The sequence below is a fragment of the Gopherus evgoodei genome, chromosome 2 (genome assembly GCF_007399415.2).
Source record: "Gopherus evgoodei ecotype Sinaloan lineage chromosome 2, rGopEvg1_v1.p, whole genome shotgun sequence".
Classification (NCBI taxonomy): Eukaryota; Metazoa; Chordata; order Testudines; family Testudinidae; genus Gopherus; species Gopherus evgoodei.
Window position 1 is genome coordinate 81,436,899 of NC_044323.1, and position 22,878 is coordinate 81,459,776.

A 22,878-nucleotide genomic window follows, 5' to 3' on the forward strand; every position below is an offset into this window, starting at 1 on the left:
TCACAGGGGTGTAGTTAATTAGTTAATAATCTACCATAAAGTACTTTGAACATGAAAACCACTGCAAAAATTGTGGAGACCACCAGCATGGATTTAATTTAATTGTGCAAGGGGCTCGCATTCCATGGTGATGAACACAATATAAACAGCTAGCACAGGGATTCTCAAACTTCATTACATCAAGACCACCTTCTGACAACAAAAATTGCTACATGACCCCAGGTGGGGGGACCGAAGCCTGAGCCCGCCTTGCCATCCTGGACAGGGGGGTCAGAGCCAAAGCCAAAGCCAGAACCCCACCGTTCTAGGTGGGAAAGACAAAGACAAATCCCAAAGGCTTCAGCGTCAGGCAGGGGGCCTGTGACCTGAGGGCCCCCCAACACACACATACACACTCAGTCTTGAAGCCCATCGGCTCAAGCTTCGGCCCTGGGCCCCAGCAAGGCTAATGCCAGCCCTTGGTGACACTGGTTTGACAACTACTGATCTAGATAGATGGCCATGTTACATTGGATAAAGTGCTAACTACTAATGTGTTTTCACAAGAGAATTGTACAACTCCATTTTTAAATGTCTGCTATGGGAAGAAAAAGATCTAATTATAAGGGCTAGATTCTCACTTACGCTAGGCCCCTTTACACTACCACAGTGGTGTAAAGAAACTTAACTGTAAATAAGAATCAGGCCCTAAAACTCGTATTTTTTTTAATGTGCAAAAACCAGTATAAACTCTTTAAACTAGTGTCAAACTCATACATATTTTGCTGTGAGAAAAACAGTGCTTTTACTTTATCATGACATTTCATGTACGCGTCTAAAAATAAATAACATTTATTTTATCCTGCTGCTTTGGTTTTGTGTTTTTGCTTAATATGTGGTGCACAATATTAATTTAAACAAACCTTGGGAGGGTCTAAGTTTCAGTTTTACTCAGCACTAACCAAAACATGTGCTCATCACATGTGCTCGCAGTTAACTCACTCGATTATCTCAAAAAAATTAATCATGATTAATCGTGCTGTTAAACAATAGAATACAAATTGAAATGTATTAAATATTTTTGATGTTTTTCTACATTTTCAAATATATCTATTTCACTTGTAACACAATAGAAAGTGTACAGTGCTCACTTTATATTTTTATTATAAATATTTGCACTGTAAAAATGATAAACAAAAGAAATAGTATTTTCCAATTCACCTCCTACAAGTACTGTAGTGCAATCTCTTTATCATGAAAGTGCAACTCAGAAATTTATTTTTTGTTACATAACTGCACTCAAAAACAAAACAATGTAAAACTTTAGACCCTACAAGTCCACTCAGTCCTACTTCTTGTTCAGCCAATTGCAAAGAGAAATAAGTTTGTTTACATTTATGGGAGATAATGCTGCCCACTTCTTAATTACATAACCTGAAAGTGAGAACACGCATTCGCATGGCACTGTTGTCACAAGATATTTATGTGCCAGATGCGCTAAAGATTCATATGCCTTTTCATGCTTTGGCCATCATTACAGAGAACATGCTTCCATGCTGATGACACTTGTTAAAAAAAAATGTGTTAATTAAATTTGTGACTGAACTTCTGGGATGGGGGCGGATTGTATGTCTCCTGCTCTGTTATACCCACATTCTGCCATATATTTCATGTTATAGCTGACTCGGATGATGACCCAGCACATGTTAGTTTTAAGAACACGTTCACTGAAAATTTGACAAAATGCAAAGATACCAATGTGAAATGCTGCCCTCCCAAATCCTGGCGCTCTACGGGACCACCTAGGTCACCTAGTGGTTGCGCCGGCCCTATGCCCAGCTATGAAGGCAGCACCCCCATGAGCAATAGTGCAGAAAGAAGGGTGGCATGGTCTTCCTTCTGTTGGATTAAAAGTAATAATTAATACATTAATTATTTTTGGGAAAATATGGTCCAGTACAGACCCCAGATTTGGCTTGTATTATTAGAAAGAAATATGTCTCCCAGCCTGTTCTCTCAGTCTGCTGAGTTTGTGCTAAGTGAAGCAGGCCTGTTAGTTTGCAAGGTTTGTGCTAATTGTAGAAAAACATTCAGAGACAAAGAGTTTGTCCTAAAGTGATAACATATTACAAATGCTTTTTCTGAATTCAGAAACAACCTAGAGCTGTCCTTCATACTTATGACAAGTGGATGTAAGATGTAACCAAACTGTTTTTTATAGTCACTTCACTTTACATATAGCACAAAGCAGTGACGAATCAGCCATATAATCTCCTGTTTCATTGTTCACAGAAGACCCCAACTGTTCAAGGGCCAACCCTGTCTTTGAGAGCTTCCTGTTTAATCAAGACTACCTCAAAGAGCTCAGTGAAGAATGAATATACTTCCCTTATTTCTATATATGGGCTGTAGATGTTTATCTGACATATCTCAGGACAATATGATAGTTTTTGAATATAATCTGGCAATAACAAGTAGGATTTCTCAAAGATTTTTGTAAAGCATTTTCAGGTGCAGTCATATAGTTTTTGCAGAGCTCTGACCTGTTAGAAATTAAAGAAGTCACTAATGAGGTTTATAACCATCAGTAGATCTATATTGCTTTATGTCTGAAAAAACAGCAACTCGTGATTTATATACCAAATCTCCTGATTATTAATAGTTTGTCTCTTGCTTTATGAGATGGTGGGATTGGCGACACTGATTAATACCCAGGAGCGGCGCCAGGGTTTCTGACGCCCTAGGCGGACGGCCATTTTGCCACCTCCCGCGGGTCCGGTGGACCTACCACAGTCATGCCAGAGGATGGTCCGCTGCTGGAAAGGCTCCGGTGCAGCTGCCGCAGTGATGCCAGCGGGCGGTCCGCTGGTCTAAAGACTCCGGCGGACCTGCCGCAGGCATGACTGCGGTAGGTCCGCCGGACTTTAGACCAGCGCACCGTCCGCCAAAATGACTGCAGTAGGTCCACCGGACCCGCGTGCCGCCCTCCCCGGCAAATTAGCGCCCCCCAAAATTTTGGCACCCTAGGCCATTGCCTAGGTCACCTAAATGGTAGCGCTGGCCCTGTTAATACCATAGTTTCCTCACATGCCTGTTAATTTTTGAAAACCGAGGACTAGCTGGCAGAAAAAAGGGCTTGGGAGAGGTGGAAGATGGAAGGCCTTGTTAATGCGACTGCCTGACTCAGTATTGACAACTTCAGGGGCTCAAAAATAGGTTTCAGCCTCTTCTCTTGCACCCTCCCCCCCAAAAAACCCTCCATGAGATTGGCTTCAACACGGTATGGTTTCTCCTAATTAATCAACATTGCTCCTCTGGCTTTGCCAGCCTTTCCTCTGCCACCTGCCAGGCTTGGTAGCCCCTCGTTCATTTAAACAAAAACGCCCCATCGCTTATCTCCCAGGGTGGGAGCATTATGCAAAGCCCTCGCCATCACCACACCCAGCACCGCTCTGGCTGCGGCGCTGCCGGGGGACCGGCTGGCTTGGCGTTGGGGAAGTTACACAGGTGTGAGGCAGTCGCAGCTCTGCAGCACCTTTCCCCTTTGCAAGGCAGGGGCAGGGCTGTTAGAAGAATTCGGGTGGGGGCTGGGATGGAGGGTGTTGAAAGCTATTGAACCAAACTGTAAACCCTGCATATAATGGAAACCCTTCAAGCCAGGGAGTGAAGCAGCCCCAGGCTGTGAGGGGATCAGCTGCGACCCCTCCCGTGTAAAGCAGGCGGGGGGCGGGGGGCTGGGAAGTGAAGCCTAGCGTCAGGGCCAGCCCCATGTGGCTGCACAGGGGCCAGGTCTGCGCCCCACCGGTAACGTGTTAAACGGGCAACCAGCAAGTCAACGGGCGGGGTGAGCAGCAGTTGCTGTGGAAAGGAGGCGCGCGCCCCCTTCTGGCTCTCACAGCAACGCACTCCCCGCAGCGCGGGCGAGAGACGGGCTAATGGACACGTGCAACGTGCAGGGGGTGGCGGGGGGAGGTTCCGCGAGCAGCTCACGGCTCCGTCTCCCCTGGAAACCGCCACAGCCACTAACTTGCCCCCCTAAAGTCCGCGGAAGGCACAAAAGAATCTCCTAGGCTGCCGCGCCCTCCTACTTCCGGTCACGTGACCAGAATCGTCCAATGAGATGGTAGTAAAGAGCTCGCGAGGTTTTGGTCTCCATGGCAACCGTCGCTGTATAATCAACCGTCGCCTCCAAGTGCCCGTTAGAATCGCCATGGTGAGTAACGAACCTGCCTCCCGGCCTATCTGGGGACAGTACCGGCTCTGGGGCCATGCTGAGCCCGCTACCCCAGCATCCCTGTTCCCTCGCCCCGCCCTCCCGCGGGACTCAGCTCCCCCCAGCCTGTCCGGGGCCAGCGCTACTGGGGCCGTCAGGAGCGAGCGGCCCCCCGGCGCCGCCCTGCAGGGGAGCCCCGCCGAATAACGGCCGAGATGCTCGGGCCGGTACACAGACGGGCCCCCATCTCGTCCCTCAGCGCGGGGCGGCCCGGGACCAGGCGCTGAACCCCGCCCCCTAAATCCCTGGGCGGCTTAGTTGAGCGGCGCCGGGGTGGCTTTGCCCGAGCCGTCAGTCGTGGTCGGGTCGAGCTGGAGCTGCCACTGTAGGCGCCATTGTTATGATTCCCAGCATCCGCCAGCCTCAGGCGTAGACATCGGGACTGGGTTAGAAACCAAGAGCAGCATTTGGAAAGCAGCCCACAGTGTTAGCTCAGTATTTGCCTGGGAGGGGGAGGGTCACGTTTTCCAGCTTTTCTCCACAACCATGAGGGTTGGACGCTTATTTTGCTTCCCTAAACAACACTTAAATTGTCAGGTAAATCACCTGGCTCTGGGAGCTGGGGCTTTGCCAACAACAGCAAATGCTGCTGAGAGAGGGCTCTCCCCAGGGGGACTCTTCCCTCCCTCATGCTGTCCTACCATTACTTCCCTGAGCCGTCATCCCTGCCCGCCGACCCAATTTAAAAAGAAAACAGTGTGAATTGGTTTTATGAATGTTAGGAATCCAGTGTTGTTTTCTTGATTACCGTTAAATGCACGTTTAGCTTTGGATTCAAACGGAACCTTTCCCTGCACTATTGTTTTTAGCCAGGCATTATAGTTAGTGAATGGAAACAATAAACAAAGGCAGAGTGGATTGGTTTAAATCAAGACGAAGTAACTCACCAAATGTAAAGCCTCAAGTTAAATCATCAGTTGTAATCAACTTTTCCATTTGTACTTCAGTTGTTTTCTAAAAAAGTGATACATTCTCATTGGTTGATACAACCATTAAAACATGTTGATTTACAAGTAAATAGAGCATTGACACTAGATTCGGTACTCTGTGCTGCCTAGGAGGGTACACTGAAACTACATACATTTAATTTAAGGAATTACATACCTTAATATTTTCAGATTCTAATTAAGTTTATGTTTTTCATATGTTAGAAAATGATGAAGAATATATTACTTATTTACTAACTTTTTGATCATGACTTGTGTCAAGCTGAATTAGGATAGTAACTGAAATTTACCACACAAAACAGCATAAAATTTATTTTTATTAAATAAAACAAGTGCTTAATACTGCTTGACCTGATGTATCATATTTATAAAGCTTGACCTCAAAAGGTAGATTATTTATATAGAAAATAAGCCTTTGGTAGGGGCTGATGGATTCAGCATATTTATTTTTCATTTAAATGTTTTAAGAGATTATTAATAATTTAGGCCTTAACATATTTTTTATTAAATTCAGATTTAAACATGTTTATTTTTAAAATAATAATTTAAATAACAAAATTTTAAAAACTGATTTAAATTTAAAAAGTCAATTTTTCCCCTAAAAAATCATCAATTTCTGTCCACTGCAAACAAAGATGAACATCCCAAGGCTATTTTCATTGTTTAAGCTGACTCAGAAATGCACAAAGTAAATAAAAAGCATACACAATAGTATAAAGTCAATCCTATTTGTAAAAAAATTTCAGTTTAATTATCTGAAATGTTAAGAGAGAAGCTTCAATTTTAAAAAAGGTATTTAAACTTTAAAAGCTAGTACAGAAACCATTTAGGAAGGAAGACCCAGATCCACAAAGGTATTTAAATTCCTAACTTCCACTGAAATTAAAGGAAATTGGAAGCCTAAATACCTTTGTGGAGCTGGACCTAAGTCTTCTATGTTAGGTTTATCTCATATATGTATTAACCTTTACTGTGTCCCCTGATCCACAGGCAGAGCTGGGTCTAAATGATCACCACCAGAATGAAGTGATCAATTACATGCGCTTCGCTCGTTCCAAGCGTGGCCTCCGTCTCAAGACAGTGGATTCTTGCTTTCAGGATCTTAAGGACAGCAGGTACCATGAGGAGGGAATAATAATAAAGCAAAAGCCCTAGGAGAGCAAGACTCTTCTGCCAGGGATTAATCCTGAGGCATCTGTTAAATTATGTATCAAAGATGTTTGATCTCACATGTATGTAAGACAGCTAATTTGTATGCAATGTGTCTGTATATCCCTGCCAAGGAAAACATAAAACATAAGAACGGCCGTACTGAGCCAGACCAATGGTCCACCTAGCCTGTTCTCTGAGGGTGGCCAATGCATCAGAGGAAATAATCGGAGCAGGGCAACTATTGAGTGATCCATCCCCTGTAGTCCAGGCCCACTTTCTGTCAGTCAGAGTTTAGGAACATCCAGAGCATGGAGTTGCCTCTCTGACTATCCTAGCTGATGGAGAAATCTATCCTCCGTGAATTTAGCTAATTCTTTTTTGAACCCAGTTATACTTTGACCTTCACAACATGTCCTGAAAATGCATTCCACAGGTTAATTGTGTGTTGTGTGAAGTAGCACTGCCTTTTGTTTGTTTTAGAACTGTTGCCTATTAATTTCATGGGTCTCAAATTATGTGATAAGGTAAATAACACTTCCTTGTTCACTTTCTCCATGCCATTCATTATCTTATAGGTCTCTATCATATGTCCCCTTAGTCATCTATTTTCTAAGATGAACAGTCTTTTTTAATCTCTCTAAACTCTTCCATATCCCTAATAACTTGTGTTGCCCTTTTCTGTACCTTTCCAATTCTAATATATCTTCTTTGAGATGGGGATGTCCTGCTGTCTGTACGGGCTCATGACCATGAGTGCCTACCTCAGGCCAGACTGTCAAGGACTGGGCTGACATCCCAAACTGGTGGTATGTTTTACAATTAGATTTCACCAACCCAGTTACAAATGTAAACTCCTGGATCACTATATCAGTCTTACCATAGAATCACAGACAGTCCCCTTAGGCTCTCTCGTTTATCTTGCCATCCAGGCAAGCTGGACTTAGTGATTAATATCAGAGGGGTAGCCGTGTTAGTCTGGATCTGTAAAAAGCAACAAAGAGTCCTGTGGCACCTTATAGACTAACAGACGTATTGGAGCATAAGCTTTCATGGGTGAATACTCACTTCATCAGATGCATGTGATATTCAGGTTTCTTCCAGTCCCAAGAGACCAGTTGCTTAACCCAGAAAATTGATACCCTAGATCTTGTACCAAAGACTATGCCTGTAGCTAATTCTGTAATAAACTAACTAGAAAAATTATTAACTAGAAAAAAGAAATAAGAACCATTTACAAGTTAAACCAAGCAAGCATATAACACAAAGTAGTTGCAACATAAATCCTTAGAGTGACAGAGTTGTAGTGATCTGTCAATTCAAGATGTTCCCTGTCAATTTCAGGGTAATCCCAGGGATAAACCTGGGGGATCTCTCGCTTCAGTTTAGAGACTCTGGCCCTATTAGAGTTCAAACAGCAAAGAGATGACATATTTTCCTGTGACCCTGTTTTATCTTTTACATTTGGCCTTCCAGTCAATGAGACCAGCTCATTTCAAAGTTGTGATAGGGCCATTCATCAATCCTTTGTATTGTGATAATTCTTAATGGCCCATGCCAAGATTCACAAGTTCAGAGCAAATATTTTTAAAGTTATAAAGCAATACTTACATATTTCTTTATAGCATGGAATTACAAGTGAAATTAGTGAGATTAAAGCATTTTTCAAGCATTTTGTAGAGTCTAAACTCTAATTATGTTCTTAGAAGACTAATACCTCTTTTGAACCAAACTAACATACAGGTGAGCTGGTTTGGTTTCCAGCTATGAGTTTCTCAGTTCTAAGCTAATGCCTATGGCCTTGGCCAGAGGTGGCCCTTGGTTTACTAGAATCCAGAGTTTACGAGAACTGCATGTAGTATTCAAGCTGTTGATATGCCATGGATTTGTATAGTGGCATTATGATATTTTCTGCCTTACTACCTATCCCTTTCCTAATGGTTTCTAATATTCTGTTAAATTTTTTTTTGCCTGCCACTGCACATTGAGCAGATATTTTGAGAGAACTATCCATGATGACTCCAAGATCTATTTCTAATACAGATCCCATCACTTATAGCTGGGATTATGTTTTCCATTGTGCATTACTTTTCACTTATCAATGCTGAATTTCATCTGTGGTTTTGTCGCCGAGTCACCCAGTTTAGTGAGATCCCTTTGGAACTCTTTCAAGTCAGCTTTGGATTTAACTATCTTGAGTAATTTAACATCATCCTCACACTTTGCCACCTCACTGTTTATCCCCCTTTCCAGATCATTTATGACTCTATAGAACAGTGTAGGTCCCAGTACAAATAGCTGGGGAACCCTACTCTGTCCACTGTGAAAACTGATCATTTTTTTCCTACCGTTTGTTTCCTATCTTTTAACCCAGGGGTCGGCAACCTATGGCACACGTGCCAAAGATGGCTCACGAGCCAATTTTTAATGGCACGCTGGAACCTGCCGGGACTCCAGCATGCCACTAAAAATCCTGCCCAGCCCGGCGCGCTCTCCTCTGCCCTCCACTTCCCCCGCAGGGGCAGGGAGCAGAAGCATAGCTGTGCGCACGGGGTGGGCAAATGGCCCCACTCTCCCGGCACAGCAAGCCGCGGGGTCTGCGCTCCCGGGCCGGAACGCGGGGCCGAGCACAGCAAGCTGCTGGCCCTTCCCCCACCTTATCCCCTCCCCTGGAGCCCTGCTGCCACGCGCAGCGCTCTGGGGGTTGGGGCTGCGCGCTCCCCAGGGCAGCATTTGGCTCCGCGGGGAGGCAGACACGCTCCCCGCTCAACCAGCGGGGCGGGGCTCTGTGCTCCCACGGAGCAGCATATCTAGCTCTGTGTGGAGCCTCACGGTAAGGGGCCCAGGGCTGGGGGGGTTGGATAAGGTGTGGGGGCAGTTAGGGGACATGGAGCAGGGTGGGTTGGATGCGGGGGTGGGATCCCGGGGAGGTGGTTAGGGGCGGGGGGGGGGGTTGGATGGGGCATGGGAGTCCCAGGGTTTGTGAGGGGGCAGGGAGTGAACAGGGGACAAGGAGAAAGGAGGGTGGGGGGTCTCTGTGAGGGGTCAGGGCAGTCAGGGGACTGGGAGAAAGGAGGGTGGGGGGTCTCTGTAGGGAGTGGTCAGGGGACAAGGAGCTGGGGGGGTTGTATGAATTGGGAGTTCTGGGGGTCCTGTCAGGAGGCAGGGGTGTGTAAAGGGGTTGGAGCAGGCAGGGAGTTGACGGGGGTTGGATGGGTCGGGAGTTCTGGGGGTCCTGTCAGGAGACAGGGAGTGGTTGGATAGGCATGGGAGTCCCAGGGGTCTGGATGGGGATGGGGGTGTGGATGAGGGTCGGGGCAGTCAGGGGACAGGTAGAAGGTAGAGTCCAGTCTGGGGACAAGGAATAGGGATGCTTAGATAGGGGGTGGGGTCCTGGGGGGCAGTTGGGGGCAGGGGTCCCAGGAGGGGGTAGTCAGGGGACAAGGAGCAGCAGAGTTGAGAGTTTTGGGGGGGGCAGTCACCCAGCACTCTCCCCTGAGCCCTGATCCCCGACCCCCCACACACATACACACTACGTACGCCCTCTGCCCTGAGCCCCGCACCCTCCCAGGCCCCTGCCCTGAGCCCTGTATCTCTCTCATACATACCAAGCCCTCTGCTTGACTCCTTCATTCCCCACCGCCCCCGCAACCCTAGCCCTGACTCTGGCACCCCCACCCATACCCAGCACCCCCTCTGCCCTGACACCTACACCCCCTCACATACCCAGCCCTGACTCCAGCCCTCAGCCCTCTGGGTCCTGGCTGCCAGCCCCGCACAGCCCATTGCTGGTCTGGGGTTCTGGCTGACGGACCGTTGCCAGCCGGGGTCCCGGCTGAAGGCCCCACTCAGCCCGCTGCCAGCCTAGGTGAACAGAACCCCAGACCAGCAGCGGGCTGAGCGGACCGGCAGCGTAAGATCAACATTTTAATTTCATTAAACATTTTGAAAACCCTGTTTATTTTACAATACAACACTAGTTTAGTTATATAATATATAAACTTATAGAGAGAGACCTTCTAAAAAACATTAAAATGTATTACCGGCATGCAGAATCTTAAATTAGAGTGAATCAATGAAGACTCGGCACACCGCTTCTGAAAGGTTGCCAACCCCTGTTTTAACCTCTTATCTCATGACTACTTACTTGGCTTAAGAGCCTTTAGTGTGGGACCTTGTCAAAAGCTTTCTGAAGATCCAAGTACATTATGTCCAGTGGATCACACTTGCTTTAGAAGTATGAAAAGGGAAAAGTTTCAGTCTAAACAATTGCTACAAAAGTTTTTATTTTCAATTTTTTAATCTTAATAGGAATTGATGTATTAAATTGCTGTGAAAATGTAACCTTGAGTTACATATTACTGTTAGTAAATCAAAATTAGACTTAAGACCCAAAACAAAATAATGTATACATTATAAAATTTGTATTTAATCAAAACTTTCAGAGAGCAGATTCAAGTACAATATTAAACAAATTGTTAATGACATTGTTATCTAGAATAATAGAAATGTAGGGTTGGAATGGACCTCAAGATCATCTAGTCCATCCCCTCACCATGCTGAGGCAGGATTAAGGTTACCTTCGTAGACAATCCCTGACAGGTCTAACCTGTTTCTAAAAACATCCAATGATGGGGATTCCACGGCTTCCCTAGATAACCTGTTCCAGTGCTTAACTGTCCTTTATAGTTGATGTTTTTCCTAATATCTAACCTGAATCTCCCTTGCTGCAAACTTCTTGTCCTACCCTCAGTAGACATGGGGAAAAAAATTGATCACCATCCTCTTCCTAACAACCTTTTACATATTTGAAGATGTTATCATGTTCCTCCTCAGCCTTCTTGTCTCTAGACAAATCCTCCCCATCTTTTTCAACCTTTCCTCATAAGTCATGTTTTCTAAATTTCTTATCATTTTTGTCGCGCCTGAGGACTCTTTCCAACTTGTGCACTTGTTTCGTACAATGTGGTGCCCAAAACTAGACACAGTATTCCAGCGGAGGCCTCACCAATGCGAGCAGACCAGAACAGTTACCTCCTGTGTCTTACTTACAACACTATTGTTAATACATTCCAGAAAGATACTTACCTTTTTCTCAACAGCGTCCTACCGCAAACATCGACACAGCTTTTTTAAAAGGTCCTTTTGTTAGTTGCAAGCATTATCTGATCTAGTGAAGTTTTTTGGATTGCTGCAGAGCTGTTATTTTTATGATACATGTGACTTTTGTTAACTTTTCTGTTTAGGCTGGTGGAGGAGACTTTCACAATAGATGAGGTGACAGAAATACTGGATGGGTTGCAGACTGTAGTACACAGTGAAGTGGAATCAGAACTCATTAACACGGCATACACCAATGTGTTACTTCTACGCCAACTCTTTTCACAGGCTGAAAAGTGGTACCTTAAGCTACAGACTGACATCTCTGAGCTGGAAAATCGGTAACCTCATTTGAATTATATAGAAATAGAGAATTGTTTCACTGATACAGTTAAAGTGACTAAATACTATTATATTCGGTTCTTAATCTTAGAAAATTATTTTAGTGGTGTATTATACCAATACAGATTAGTTTGAGATGCAATTTTTCAGTTAAAAGATCACAAATGATGATGTTAACTTCTTCATGAAGTGATTTTGCCCATGTAAATAATAATCTTGCTTGCCTAGAACTTGTTTATTTAGAATTTTATTTTTATTTGTATATAGGGCATACTTATGTTGCCTTTTTTGTACTGATCTAGGATTTGATCCCGTGCACCTAATTGAAGTCTTACTTGAATAAGAAGCACAGCAGCAGACTTGTAAATTGTTTAACAGGATTATTTTTCTAATAAACTTAATGTTTCCATTTATTTTTCTCTCCAAGAGAATTGTTAGAGCAAGTTGCTGAATTTGAAAAGGCAGAATTTACATCTGCAAACAAGAAGGTAGAGATTTGTTACTCTAAAATACTATAATCAAATGCCTTATGAAACCACTACAGATGTTAAATATGTTTACTATAGACTATTTCCTTGTGCTTAAGAGGAAAGGTATTTATGTTAGAAGTAACCTTTAAAGATTTTCAAAAATAGCAGCCTAAAGTTAAGCTCAAAAATCTATATATAGTCTCTTCTTAGCGTATGCTCAGTGTGCCTCAAGTGGCAACTTGAACACTGATCCATGAACCCCTACTCTGCAAATATTTTAAAAATTGAAAACAAGCTATATAAGATTTGTTAGTTTTAATGAGAGAGCCCAAGTCTGAACAAATAATAAAACTAATTCAGAATAAGCAATCATTGGTTTCATTTCACCAGATATCAGAAAGGATAGAGTTGGAGAAATTATTTTAATTACTAAAAGAAGGCTAGAAAGAAAACACATCATTTAAATCTTTTGTATCTTTGTCATTACTTTAGCCCAGTTCAGAACTCATTAAGCCTAAACTTGCTCCATTAAATGAAGGTGGATCAGAACTGCTAAACAAGGTAAGAATTCTTTCCCTTGACATATTTGGGGTTGATGAGCGTTTTATTTATTCAACTGAACTTAGGATGCTACCCAGTAATCAGGGTTTGCTTAATATATTAGACACAATTTAGAAGGTACTCTAATACGCTACAAAACTACAGTCACTTTAATAAGTGAAACACTTTTGAAGATTCATTAAATTATGTGCTTTAGCATTCAGTGTATTGCAAATATTAAAACTTATTTTGCATGCATTTTAGAAAAAATGATTGTGGTTACAGTTTCTCTATTTAATGAATAGGATTAGTGGGAGGTGATTTTTGCTGATACTTCATAAGACTTGACTTCCTGCTGGGAAGTAGATTGAAACACAAGTAATGTAGCTCATCATTGGAGTGAATAAGATATTGGCGTTTTTCAAAGTCAAATTCTGTTTCTTGTTTTTCATTTTTATTTTTGCAGTAGTTTAAATTAAATTTTAATTGAACCACAGTTTAAAAGGAAAAAAATTATAACTTGCCTTTCAACTTTACAAATTTCCAATTTCCCATTTGTTACAGATTTTCAAATTTATTGTAAAGCAAATTAATTTGTTTTAATGGTGATTCATTCCGCAATAGTTTAGACTACTAAATAACCCCAAAACTTAATATAAAGAAATATAACTAGCTTTACAAGAACTTAGTAATGCATGGACTCTCATGAGATTTTTCAGTGATGAGCTGTATTTTCTTTCTCCGTCACAAGAGATCAAGTGAAGATGGAGACTCCTTTATGTTTTTAATTTTTATATTTAAGGTGAATATTAGCATTTAACAAATTTACTTTTTTTTATAACCGAATATAATTAGAACATCCAACACCACATAGAATATTACACTGCAGTTTTTTATCCAAATATGATTTTTGCAAAGGTGGGTCAAAGCTGAAATGTAAATTTATTGTGACCAATAAAACATTGTCACATTAGGCACGTGAGTAACTTTAAGCAGGAGAGTAATTGTTAATATAAAGTGAAGCATGAAAGGGATTATATGACAGGGCTGCAAACTTGATGACCCAGGAGGTCCCTTCCAGTCCTACGTCCATAGACATAAATAACAGTAGGATCACAGCCTTAATATTTAAACTATTTCATTCCCCAACTATTGACATAATACAGTGGCTCTCAACCTTTCCAGACTACTGTACCTCTTTCAGGAGTCTGATTTGTGTTGTGTACCCCAAGTGTCACCTAACTTAAAAACAACTTGATTACAGCATCAGACATAAAAATAGAAAAATAATCTATGATTCTGTGAAAAGTGTCACAGCACACTATTACTCTAAAATTGCTCACTTTCTCATATTTATCATATAATTATAAAATCAATTGGAATATAAATATTGTACCTACATTTCAGTGTATAGTATATAGGGCAGTATAAACAAGTCATTGTCTGTATGAAATTCTAGTTTGTATTGACTTTGCTGATGCTTTCTATGTAGCGTGTTGTAAAACTAGGCAAATATCTAGATGGATTGATGTACCCCCAGAAGATCTCTGGGTACCCCCAGGATTACGCATACCCCTAGTTGAGATCCACTGACATAATATATATGAAAACTAAACAAATACATTTTAAAATAAACATTTGAAGATCACTTGCACTCCTGCTTGGCTAAAAGGATTTTTGAGAGGGGTTGCCTGACTTTCAGAAGAGCCTATCTGTCACATTTTAAACAGTGACCATGAATAAATTGTTTCCTGTCCTGTTAATTGGAAAGCATTTTGACAAATACCACGAATAAGATATATATCTCTAAAATGCAATTTTACCTTTGTTTCAGTTAATATTACTCCTTATCTTATGCAGTTTGGTCCTGCAAGGTATTGAGTGCTCTGACCCTGATCCAGTAAATAACTTAAGCATGTGAATAGTCCTATAGACTACAGTGCGATTGCTCATATACTTAGGTAAGAACATGCTTAAGATCTCTGCTCTGTTGGGGCCTGGCTGCCCAAGACCATGCAGGATCAAGCCCATAAAGAAAAAACCAATGACCCACAGTTGACTGGTCCTCTCTTTAAGCACTGACATAGTAGCTAGCTTTTCTAAACTAGAAAATATGTTTATTTGCATGAAATAATTAAAAATAACTGCAAGTCTATCAAATTCAGTCATGCAAGAGTGTTCATGATAAAAACTAATTTTTATTTACTGAAAGGAAATTACAAGACTTCAAGAAGAAAATGAAAAACTGAAGACCAGACTCAAGACAATAGAAACACAGGTAAACTCACTTTGAACCTAGATAGTAAATATATGTACATTTTTAAAATACCTAAATAGAAAGAACACAATTGTAATTCTCTCATTTCCAGTAAAAGTTGCTTTATTAAGCTTTGTCTTTCCAATTTATTGCAGGCTACAAGTGCATTGGATGAAAAATCAAAACTAGAGAAATCACTGAAGGATTTACAGATGATTCAGGGAGATCAAAAGGTTGGCTGTTTTTCTCCATTGAATTAGCATTACCAAGTTGTGTAGAGCCAATAAGACCTGAGAGGTGCAGTTGGCTTTGTGGGGCATACAAATGTCCTGTTTAGGGTTGCCATGGTCCCACTAACATTTAGGGCTCTGATCCTTTAAGAAAAATATTTCATGCTTATATGTGACCTAATCCATGGTAGGAAATTATCAGTAAGTACCATTCCAAAGTTTGTTTCTTTGTATTATAAAGATCAAATGAGTTTGATATTAATAGGAATATGTTTTGTTCTGTTGTTTTTCTTATTTTTGTTTTTCCTCCTTTGTTAGTAAAGAGGTGTCATCTAGTTTCCTTTCTGATTCAGCAATAAAATGTTCAGTCTGTCTTGGTCAGTGTTATTGTATATTCTCTTTATGTGTATGCGAAGCTCTTTTTGGAAAGTATACCAGCATATACTGTTTTGATTCAAACTTTTAAGAGGTTAAAAAGATGGACAAATAGGATCAGAGCCTATACCAGTGAAGTCAGTGGGAGTTTTGCCATTGACTTACTCGAGTATATTATCAAACCCACAGACCTCTAAATTGCTAATACACCTTAAACGCTTTGTCAGAAATAGTTCTTCCTACTTTTACCTGTCTACACTTGAATTGAGGGTCTCAAATTTCTCCTGTAAAATTTGATGATCCAAATATGATTAACCATTGCAGGAAAAACACAGAAGTGGAAAAACCTGAACTGCTGACAGATTGAAAAAATGTGTTTGATTCACCTTTTTTAATTTTTATTTTTCTGGCCTATACATTTATTTTCTTAATAATATGAATACCTAACAGTTTATTAAAAATATTTTTAAATATTTCAGTTCAACTTGTAAGATGAGTTGAAATGTTTTAGTCCTATTTAGCTTTTTCTGCCTTTTATGAAAGTAAAGTTGAAAAGTTGACATTTCTAATACCGCAATATTACTAACTTTGAAGTGAGTTTATCAATTCCCTGTCTTAAAAAAATGGTATGTCCTCTTAATTTCCATATTTTTATTCCAAGTTTCTTTTTATTTTGCTTTCTAAATGGTTTATGGTATGTACTCTATTTTCTTAATACATTATAATGCCCCTTAGTGATTTTTAGGATCTGTTATTTTCATACAGTAATATTATTCAATGGTAGTTTGATTTAAAGGTCACGGCAAATACTTTCCTTATCTGACTTAAGTCTTTTATAACTGTAGTTATTTCACTGGTAGTTTTAAAGGCTTAGAGACCAGTCTCATCTGTTGCCTGTCTGTGTAGGCATCAACTGGCCTAACTTTCAGAGGTGTTGAGTATCTGCAGTTCCCATCAAGACAGTTGTTTCCCCCCACCTGGCCACCCACTTCTCCTTCAGCTCCTTTTCATGGACATATATATGTGATTGAACCTATTTTGCAGTGAAATATTTACACAGATTGAAATCTTTTTCAGCCGTCTCCTAGATCCTCCATGCTTACCCTTTTTAAAATATAGTCTTCAAAGATTTTGATTTCCTTCTTAAAAGGAATTGTGACCCAACATGGGATTATTCTGGTTAACAGAACTTCTAAAATACATGTTTTCCTAATGGGGACAGGTGAAGAATTAATGAAATCCACATTCATCTCTGAAAATATTAGGTGGCTGGAGTCTGCTTTTTAAGTGTAGCTGGTGTCGCTCTGCCTTTAATAAAATGAATCTCAGTAAAATTATATTATCCTAATCATGCTTTAATGGACCAGGTTAACCTGGGCTTAAAATACTTGCATCCTGTCTAATTACTTTCATCACAATTACAACAGATCATGTCTGTCCCAGAGACCCAGTCATTAGTTAGTTCAAAATATGAAGAGAAGGCATGTTAACTACTGAGGAACAAACTATGCCTAGAGACCAATGCAGTTTCCTAACTATGTAGCATCTTTCAACACAGCTGCAATCCTAAAACATTATTAAGATAAAGTAAACTTTGATACTCAGTGAATACCATATTGACTGAATTCCTGCTCTTGGTTCTTAGCTCCCTAGCATGAAACAGGCCTGAACCTCCTTCTTAGATTTTGGTTCCTTTGAGGCCCTGATAGTTCAAACCTTTTCTAAGTCTTGATACAAATGCATTGAGATTTGTCATTCTTTTGTTTCAACACAATGTTATTTTCAAGAGTCTAGTCGTCAGATACCTCTCTTATGAGAGATTTTAATGTACATGGACATGGCAGTTAACTGAACATACACATGACCCAGGGCTGGTGCTCGAGGAACTGTGTGTTGCTTCTTTTCACCGGATATAACAGTTGCTGGTAGAATATGCTTTCCCGGTAACTATGGAGATATTCTTCTTGTATCTCACCTCCAACACACACACACACACCTCTCATAACATGTCAATGGCTTTAAAAACTACAGTATAGCTATGTATGTTCTCATTATATTCTGTAAACTTCTTTATACACTTCATACAGTGTGTAATTTATATCCTAAGTGATAACTGACAGGAGATAATGGAATATAATTGCCACAGAGAAATGAAGCAGTTTCTAAGAATTTGAAATCTTGACTTGACAGAAAAGAAGCCTTTCCATTCACCCTAAAATATATTTATTGCCACTTTCTGAAGTCTAAACATGTATTGTTTTAATGATTTGGGATCTAAAGCTCTGCAGTTTTCCATTTAAAGACATTCTGTTATCATTTTCAACATATAATTTAAAATGCACACTTTTCATTTAGGATTTTGCAAAAAAAATCATTTTAATATTTCTTCTTTTGAAGACTAACATAACTAAGGATATAAGTGAACTGGAAGATACAATGTCTGCCCTGAGGTGCCAGTTTGAGAAGACTCTGAATGACAGTACTGCAAACCAAAAGTTCTTGGAAGAGAACTTGGTAACAACAAAGCATGACCTACTCAAGGTTCAGGACCAGTTATCTATAGCTGAAAAGGTTAGCTTCTTATTGTAGTGTATAGATAAACTCTTTGTTCACTCTTTTTGGCAATCTACTAATGTAACACAGATTCTGTATATTGCATGCAGATTGCTAGGGATACATCACACAATCTTTTGGTGTGGTTTTTTTTGTTTGTTTGTTTTTTAATATTCTTCCCTTGTTAAAGAGTGAAGAGAGTCTATTTCGTAGATATGGCACACAGCCCACTGGTTGATGCCAATCAGATGGACGCTTAAATACAGCTTCTGCAGCCATTTCAGAATGATTGTGAACAGTGACAGCAGACTTTTTTGTACCTCTGTGAAAAGTTGGTAGCCCCAGATTCCCACCACAGGAAAGTGGTGATTGCCTTGTGGAAGCTGACTACTTTGGATGGTTAGTAATCAGTTGAGACACCAGTTTTGTATTGGAAAGTCTACAGCAAGTACTGTAATGGTGGAAGATTGCAGAATTTGCCCTTGGACATATTTCTGATTCACAGACGGCAGCTGAAAATGACACACTGCACTGTTGTGAGGTGGGGGAGAGAGGGATTAACTTCTTCAATTTGATCCCCTACATCTTGAAAGTGATGTGAACATCTGGTTTGATAATTACCTTTGACAACTTCCCCTGCAGTGCTTTAAAAATGTAGACATAATGTGCACATTTGAACTAATGATGTCATCCAGAAAGAGTCACTGCATGCTGTGTTTTTCTTCTCTGTATTGCCAGTAGAGGGAACACTAGTTAACAGATTGTTTCTAGACCTGTGCTGATATACAAGTATAGCTGTGAGGAAACAGCATATTAATTTTGCATGAAATGAGGGTAAGCTTGCTTTCAATTTGAAACAGAGAACATAGTTTTTGTTGAAGTCCTCTGTCTGAAATGTGATTGGCAACTATCTACAACAAAAAGCAAAGTTGCGGAATGCCACTGAACACATTTTGTTTCTCACAGTCTCAAGGCTGCCAGCCTCATTCTTTAGTTTCATACAAATTTTTAGATGACCTCTTTTTTTCTTCCTGTCATTGGGGTTATATGACAACCTGTGGGGTTAATTTTAGTGATTTAAGGATTGGATAGAAGATATGAGCCTAGTTTACCATAAGATAGATAAGTGGATTGTCAGACTAACTATGTAGAGGTTGCCACATGAGAACAAAGGTCCTGTCTACACTGTATGGACACTATACTTTTCATGAAGAACAGTTTGTCTTATTGTGTCTCATCAATGAGACAATGTAGTGTAGTGTAGTGTAGCGTGCTTTTGCATGGATAGGTTGCTATTTTGGACCGAGTAGCTAGCTGTATTTCACTGATATGCTGTGTGTCTAGTTTGTGAAATACTTGTGAATCCTGCATAAGGAAAGATGCTATTCAAATGTAAATTCTTTTATACCTTCATATCAATTCACCCTGTTCCATGTCATTTTCTATTACTTTAAAGCTATCTTAAAAACTGAAAGAAGAAATCCAGTTTGTCATATGGAAATGAAGGGAAAGACTTGTTTGGGGTTCAAGATATATTCCATGTTTTTCTAATGGTAACAGTAGACACTAGCATGTATACGTATGCATATTTTTAAAAGTCTCTCTTTTGAAGTCTGTAACACACTCCTCCTTGCATTAAAAGTTGATCTTAGGAGATAAGGAACATTAACTCTATTGAGGGAAATAATTGGGAAAGCTTTGTACTAGGTAATTAAGAATTCTCTTTGTTTTGTTCAGATATGGTAGATGGCGCCTTAGTATTACTGGAACAAGTGTGAGCTACTCAGCAGAACAGATGTTTATTGGTGTGAGAAGAAAATAAAATCACACTGATTTTTTTTAAATGACGTATCTTATGCTATTTATATTTGGGCCTACAAAATCTAAGCTTGTTTAGAAACAAAAATACTACTTTACAGGTTGCAGCATACATCATAAAGTTGTATGGCTATCAGCTAAAATCTGTATTTGTGGTAGCTATACATGTTGTTACTTGTAGACTTCTGAGCCATCACACAATGAGTCTTTAGAAATGTAACTGCTTTTAAATCACATTTATAGGGCTTTCCAAAACAACTGGAATGCTTTGGCTCACAGGGCATCAAACTATGACATTTACTTGACTGAAGGCTTGCAAGTAGATTGTAGAGAAGTAACTGGATATTCTGCAGTATTCCAAGTTAGCCAGTCTTTGATTTGGTCATGAGTATACTTGAACTGTGGGCTAGAATTATGCAATCTGCATTTGCTGTTTGTTCGCATGCCTGTAACTTTGTGATATTATTAAAGGGCCCAGATCAATGTCTGGTAAAGTTTTGGGGCTGTGTTTCTTTTTGTTTTGTTTTTGTTTTGTTTTTTTATATCTGTTTTAATAAGGTTGTTCACCACTATGGTACCTGTGCAGAGCCCCACTGTAGTAGGCATTATCTAAACAAAAGCCAAATGTTTCTAGTACAAGTTTTGTTACATAACAGTCAGTATCACCAAAAGTTCCATAAGTGTTTCATTAATACCCATTGAATATTGATCAAAAGTAGATAATAACAGCAGCAAAAATTTTGGACAGGGAAAAGCTAGACTGAACACTGGAATGAAGCCTAAGGAGAGAAACAATTGAATTGTTCTTTAAAAAAAACAAAAAACTGTTTTAGATTTTTAAAAAATTGTAATGCATTGATGATCCTGTTGAGCAGGAGTTGGAGAAGAAGTTCCAGCAGACAGCTGCCTACCGCAACATGAAAGAGATTCTCACCAAGAAGAATGAGCAGATAAAGGATCTACGGAGAAGACTTTCAAGGTAAGTGGTGCTCTTCCATCTGTTATCTCAAGAAGTCCGTTCAACCTCCACATTGTTTCCATAAATGTAAAACAGATTCTCCTAAAGCCAGTTTATTAACTTCTCTTTGGAACAAATTCAGTAGGGCTGTTGTCAGACTTTGGATGTGCCAACTTTGACCCATTTGTCTTCAAATATCAATGATTTTTTAAAAACATTAAAATTAAATTGGCATCTTTACAGTAGCAGTCATGCTGCACATACACATTCTTAGGAAACAATTTTCATGGGATTATGGTGGAGTCAAAACATGCCCACAAGATCCATGCACAGAGGTGCAGAATTGGGTGGCAGTTGCTTCTTTTGCACCACCATTCTCTCCTGTTCCTAATGCCAAGGTGGGGTAAGGGTGACTTTTTGCCTTCATGGCTTGGGTAGGTACCTAGACTCCCAGTCATCTCAAGTTGCAGATGGGGAACTGAAGCACCGAGAGGTGAAGTGACTTGCCCAAAATCACCCAGGAAGTTTGTGGCAGAGCATGGACTTAAACCCAGGCTTTCCACATCCTAGGCTAGTGACCTAACCGCTCAGGCCTTCCTTGGTGTGGAACTATCCCATTACACCATCCATGCAGGGGAAGAAGGACAGACAATGTAGGGGCAGTGAGTGGCCCCTATTGAGTGGGTGTAGGAAAGAATCTCTTTAAGGGGTTCCTGTTCCATTGGAGCTATGCTGCTAGGAAGTAGAGGTGGGGAAAGACCATTGGGACCCCAAAATTGCAGTGGGGACAGAGAGCCTGAATCTGGCTTCCTGTGGCTTTAGGGTTTGGTGGATGGCCACCAGGGCTGATTCCACTGGTTGCAGGGCTGTTAAACCGGCCAAATGAGTTTGTGTTTAAAAGGAGGATTTTTAAAAATGAAAAATAGTTGGTTGGATCCTTCTAAACTGTGCAGTGTAAATTGCCATTAAAATGTCACGGATATGAGTACACCTCACCCCGATATAATGCGACCCGATATAACATGAATTTGGATATAACACAGTAAAGCAGTGCTCCAGGGGGATGGGGCTGTGCACTCTGGCAGATCAAAGCAAGTTTGATATAATGCAGTTTCACCTATAACGCAGTAAGTTTTTTTGGCTCCCGAGGACAGCGTTATATTGGAGTAGAGATGTAATTGGAATTGGTTGAAGTGATTTTTCTCTTTGAGGACTGAATATCTATCAGGTATATTATACTCTCTAGCTTTAACTTCTTTCTTCTTAGATACGAACCAGATGATTAAAATGTGAAGAGCATTTGGTCTGTCAAGAAGCTGCCACACAAAGAGAACAGAGTGTTGTGTTATTTAAGGGATTTGTTGAAATTCTTTCAGAGATTTGTTTTGAATCGTTTATTTTCTGCTTCTGCCAACACTTAAAAATAACCTTTTGTTGATAGGAAACTGAAATTCCTACTTTATTTACTTAAGAATAGAAAGATGAGAACACAGTATATAGAGTGTCTTAGTTTCTTTATTTGTCTTTTTAATAGTTAACCTTGTTCTTTCCCTGGGAAATAGCAAACACCAAATTAAGATCATTATTTACAAAGAGAGGAGTTTATTTTTGTTAAAATAAAATATTCATTAGTTTTTCTCTACATAGCTGTGAGATGCAATTTACATACCTAAGATGTGACATTTTTTCTTCTTGCTGTGGGCATAACTTTCGCAGAAAAACACCCATCTGCTAACTTTGTAAGATTAGTCTTCCTACTGGCTGCCCGATTTCCTCTGTGCAAGTTATTTGCTGAATATAGGGTGTGCATTAGATAAAGGAGGACAAATATGCAATATTTGGAAATCAAGGAATGTGTACTCAAATTAACAGTGACATTACTAGTAG

The 22,878-nt window shown here is 40.4% G+C and overlaps 1 protein-coding gene across 1 annotated transcript; it reads left to right on the plus strand.

Annotated features, from left to right (window-relative positions):
- The first annotated feature begins 4,104 nt into the window (after positions 1–4,104).
- On the plus strand, positions 4,105–22,639 carry LZTFL1 (leucine zipper transcription factor like 1). Its single transcript, XM_030551167.1, has 10 exons — positions 4,105–4,192; positions 6,190–6,314; positions 11,595–11,789; positions 12,218–12,278; positions 12,753–12,821; positions 15,013–15,078; positions 15,213–15,290; positions 18,060–18,233; positions 20,909–21,012; positions 22,259–22,639. Exons 1-10 carry the CDS (start codon positions 4,190–4,192, stop codon positions 22,275–22,277), a joined length of 894 nt encoding a protein of 297 aa, XP_030407027.1. The 5' UTR covers positions 4,105–4,189; the 3' UTR covers positions 22,278–22,639.
- The last annotated feature ends 239 nt before the right edge of the window (positions 22,640–22,878 follow it).

Coding starts and splice junctions, on each gene's coding strand:
- LZTFL1 (XM_030551167.1), top strand. Junction 15,079..15,212: donor TCAAGACAATAGAAACACAG/GTAAACTCACTT, acceptor AATTTATTGCAG/GCTACAAGTGCATTGGATGA. Junction 18,234..20,908: donor AGTTATCTATAGCTGAAAAG/GTTAGCTTCTTA, acceptor CCTGTTGAGCAG/GAGTTGGAGAAGAAGTTCCA.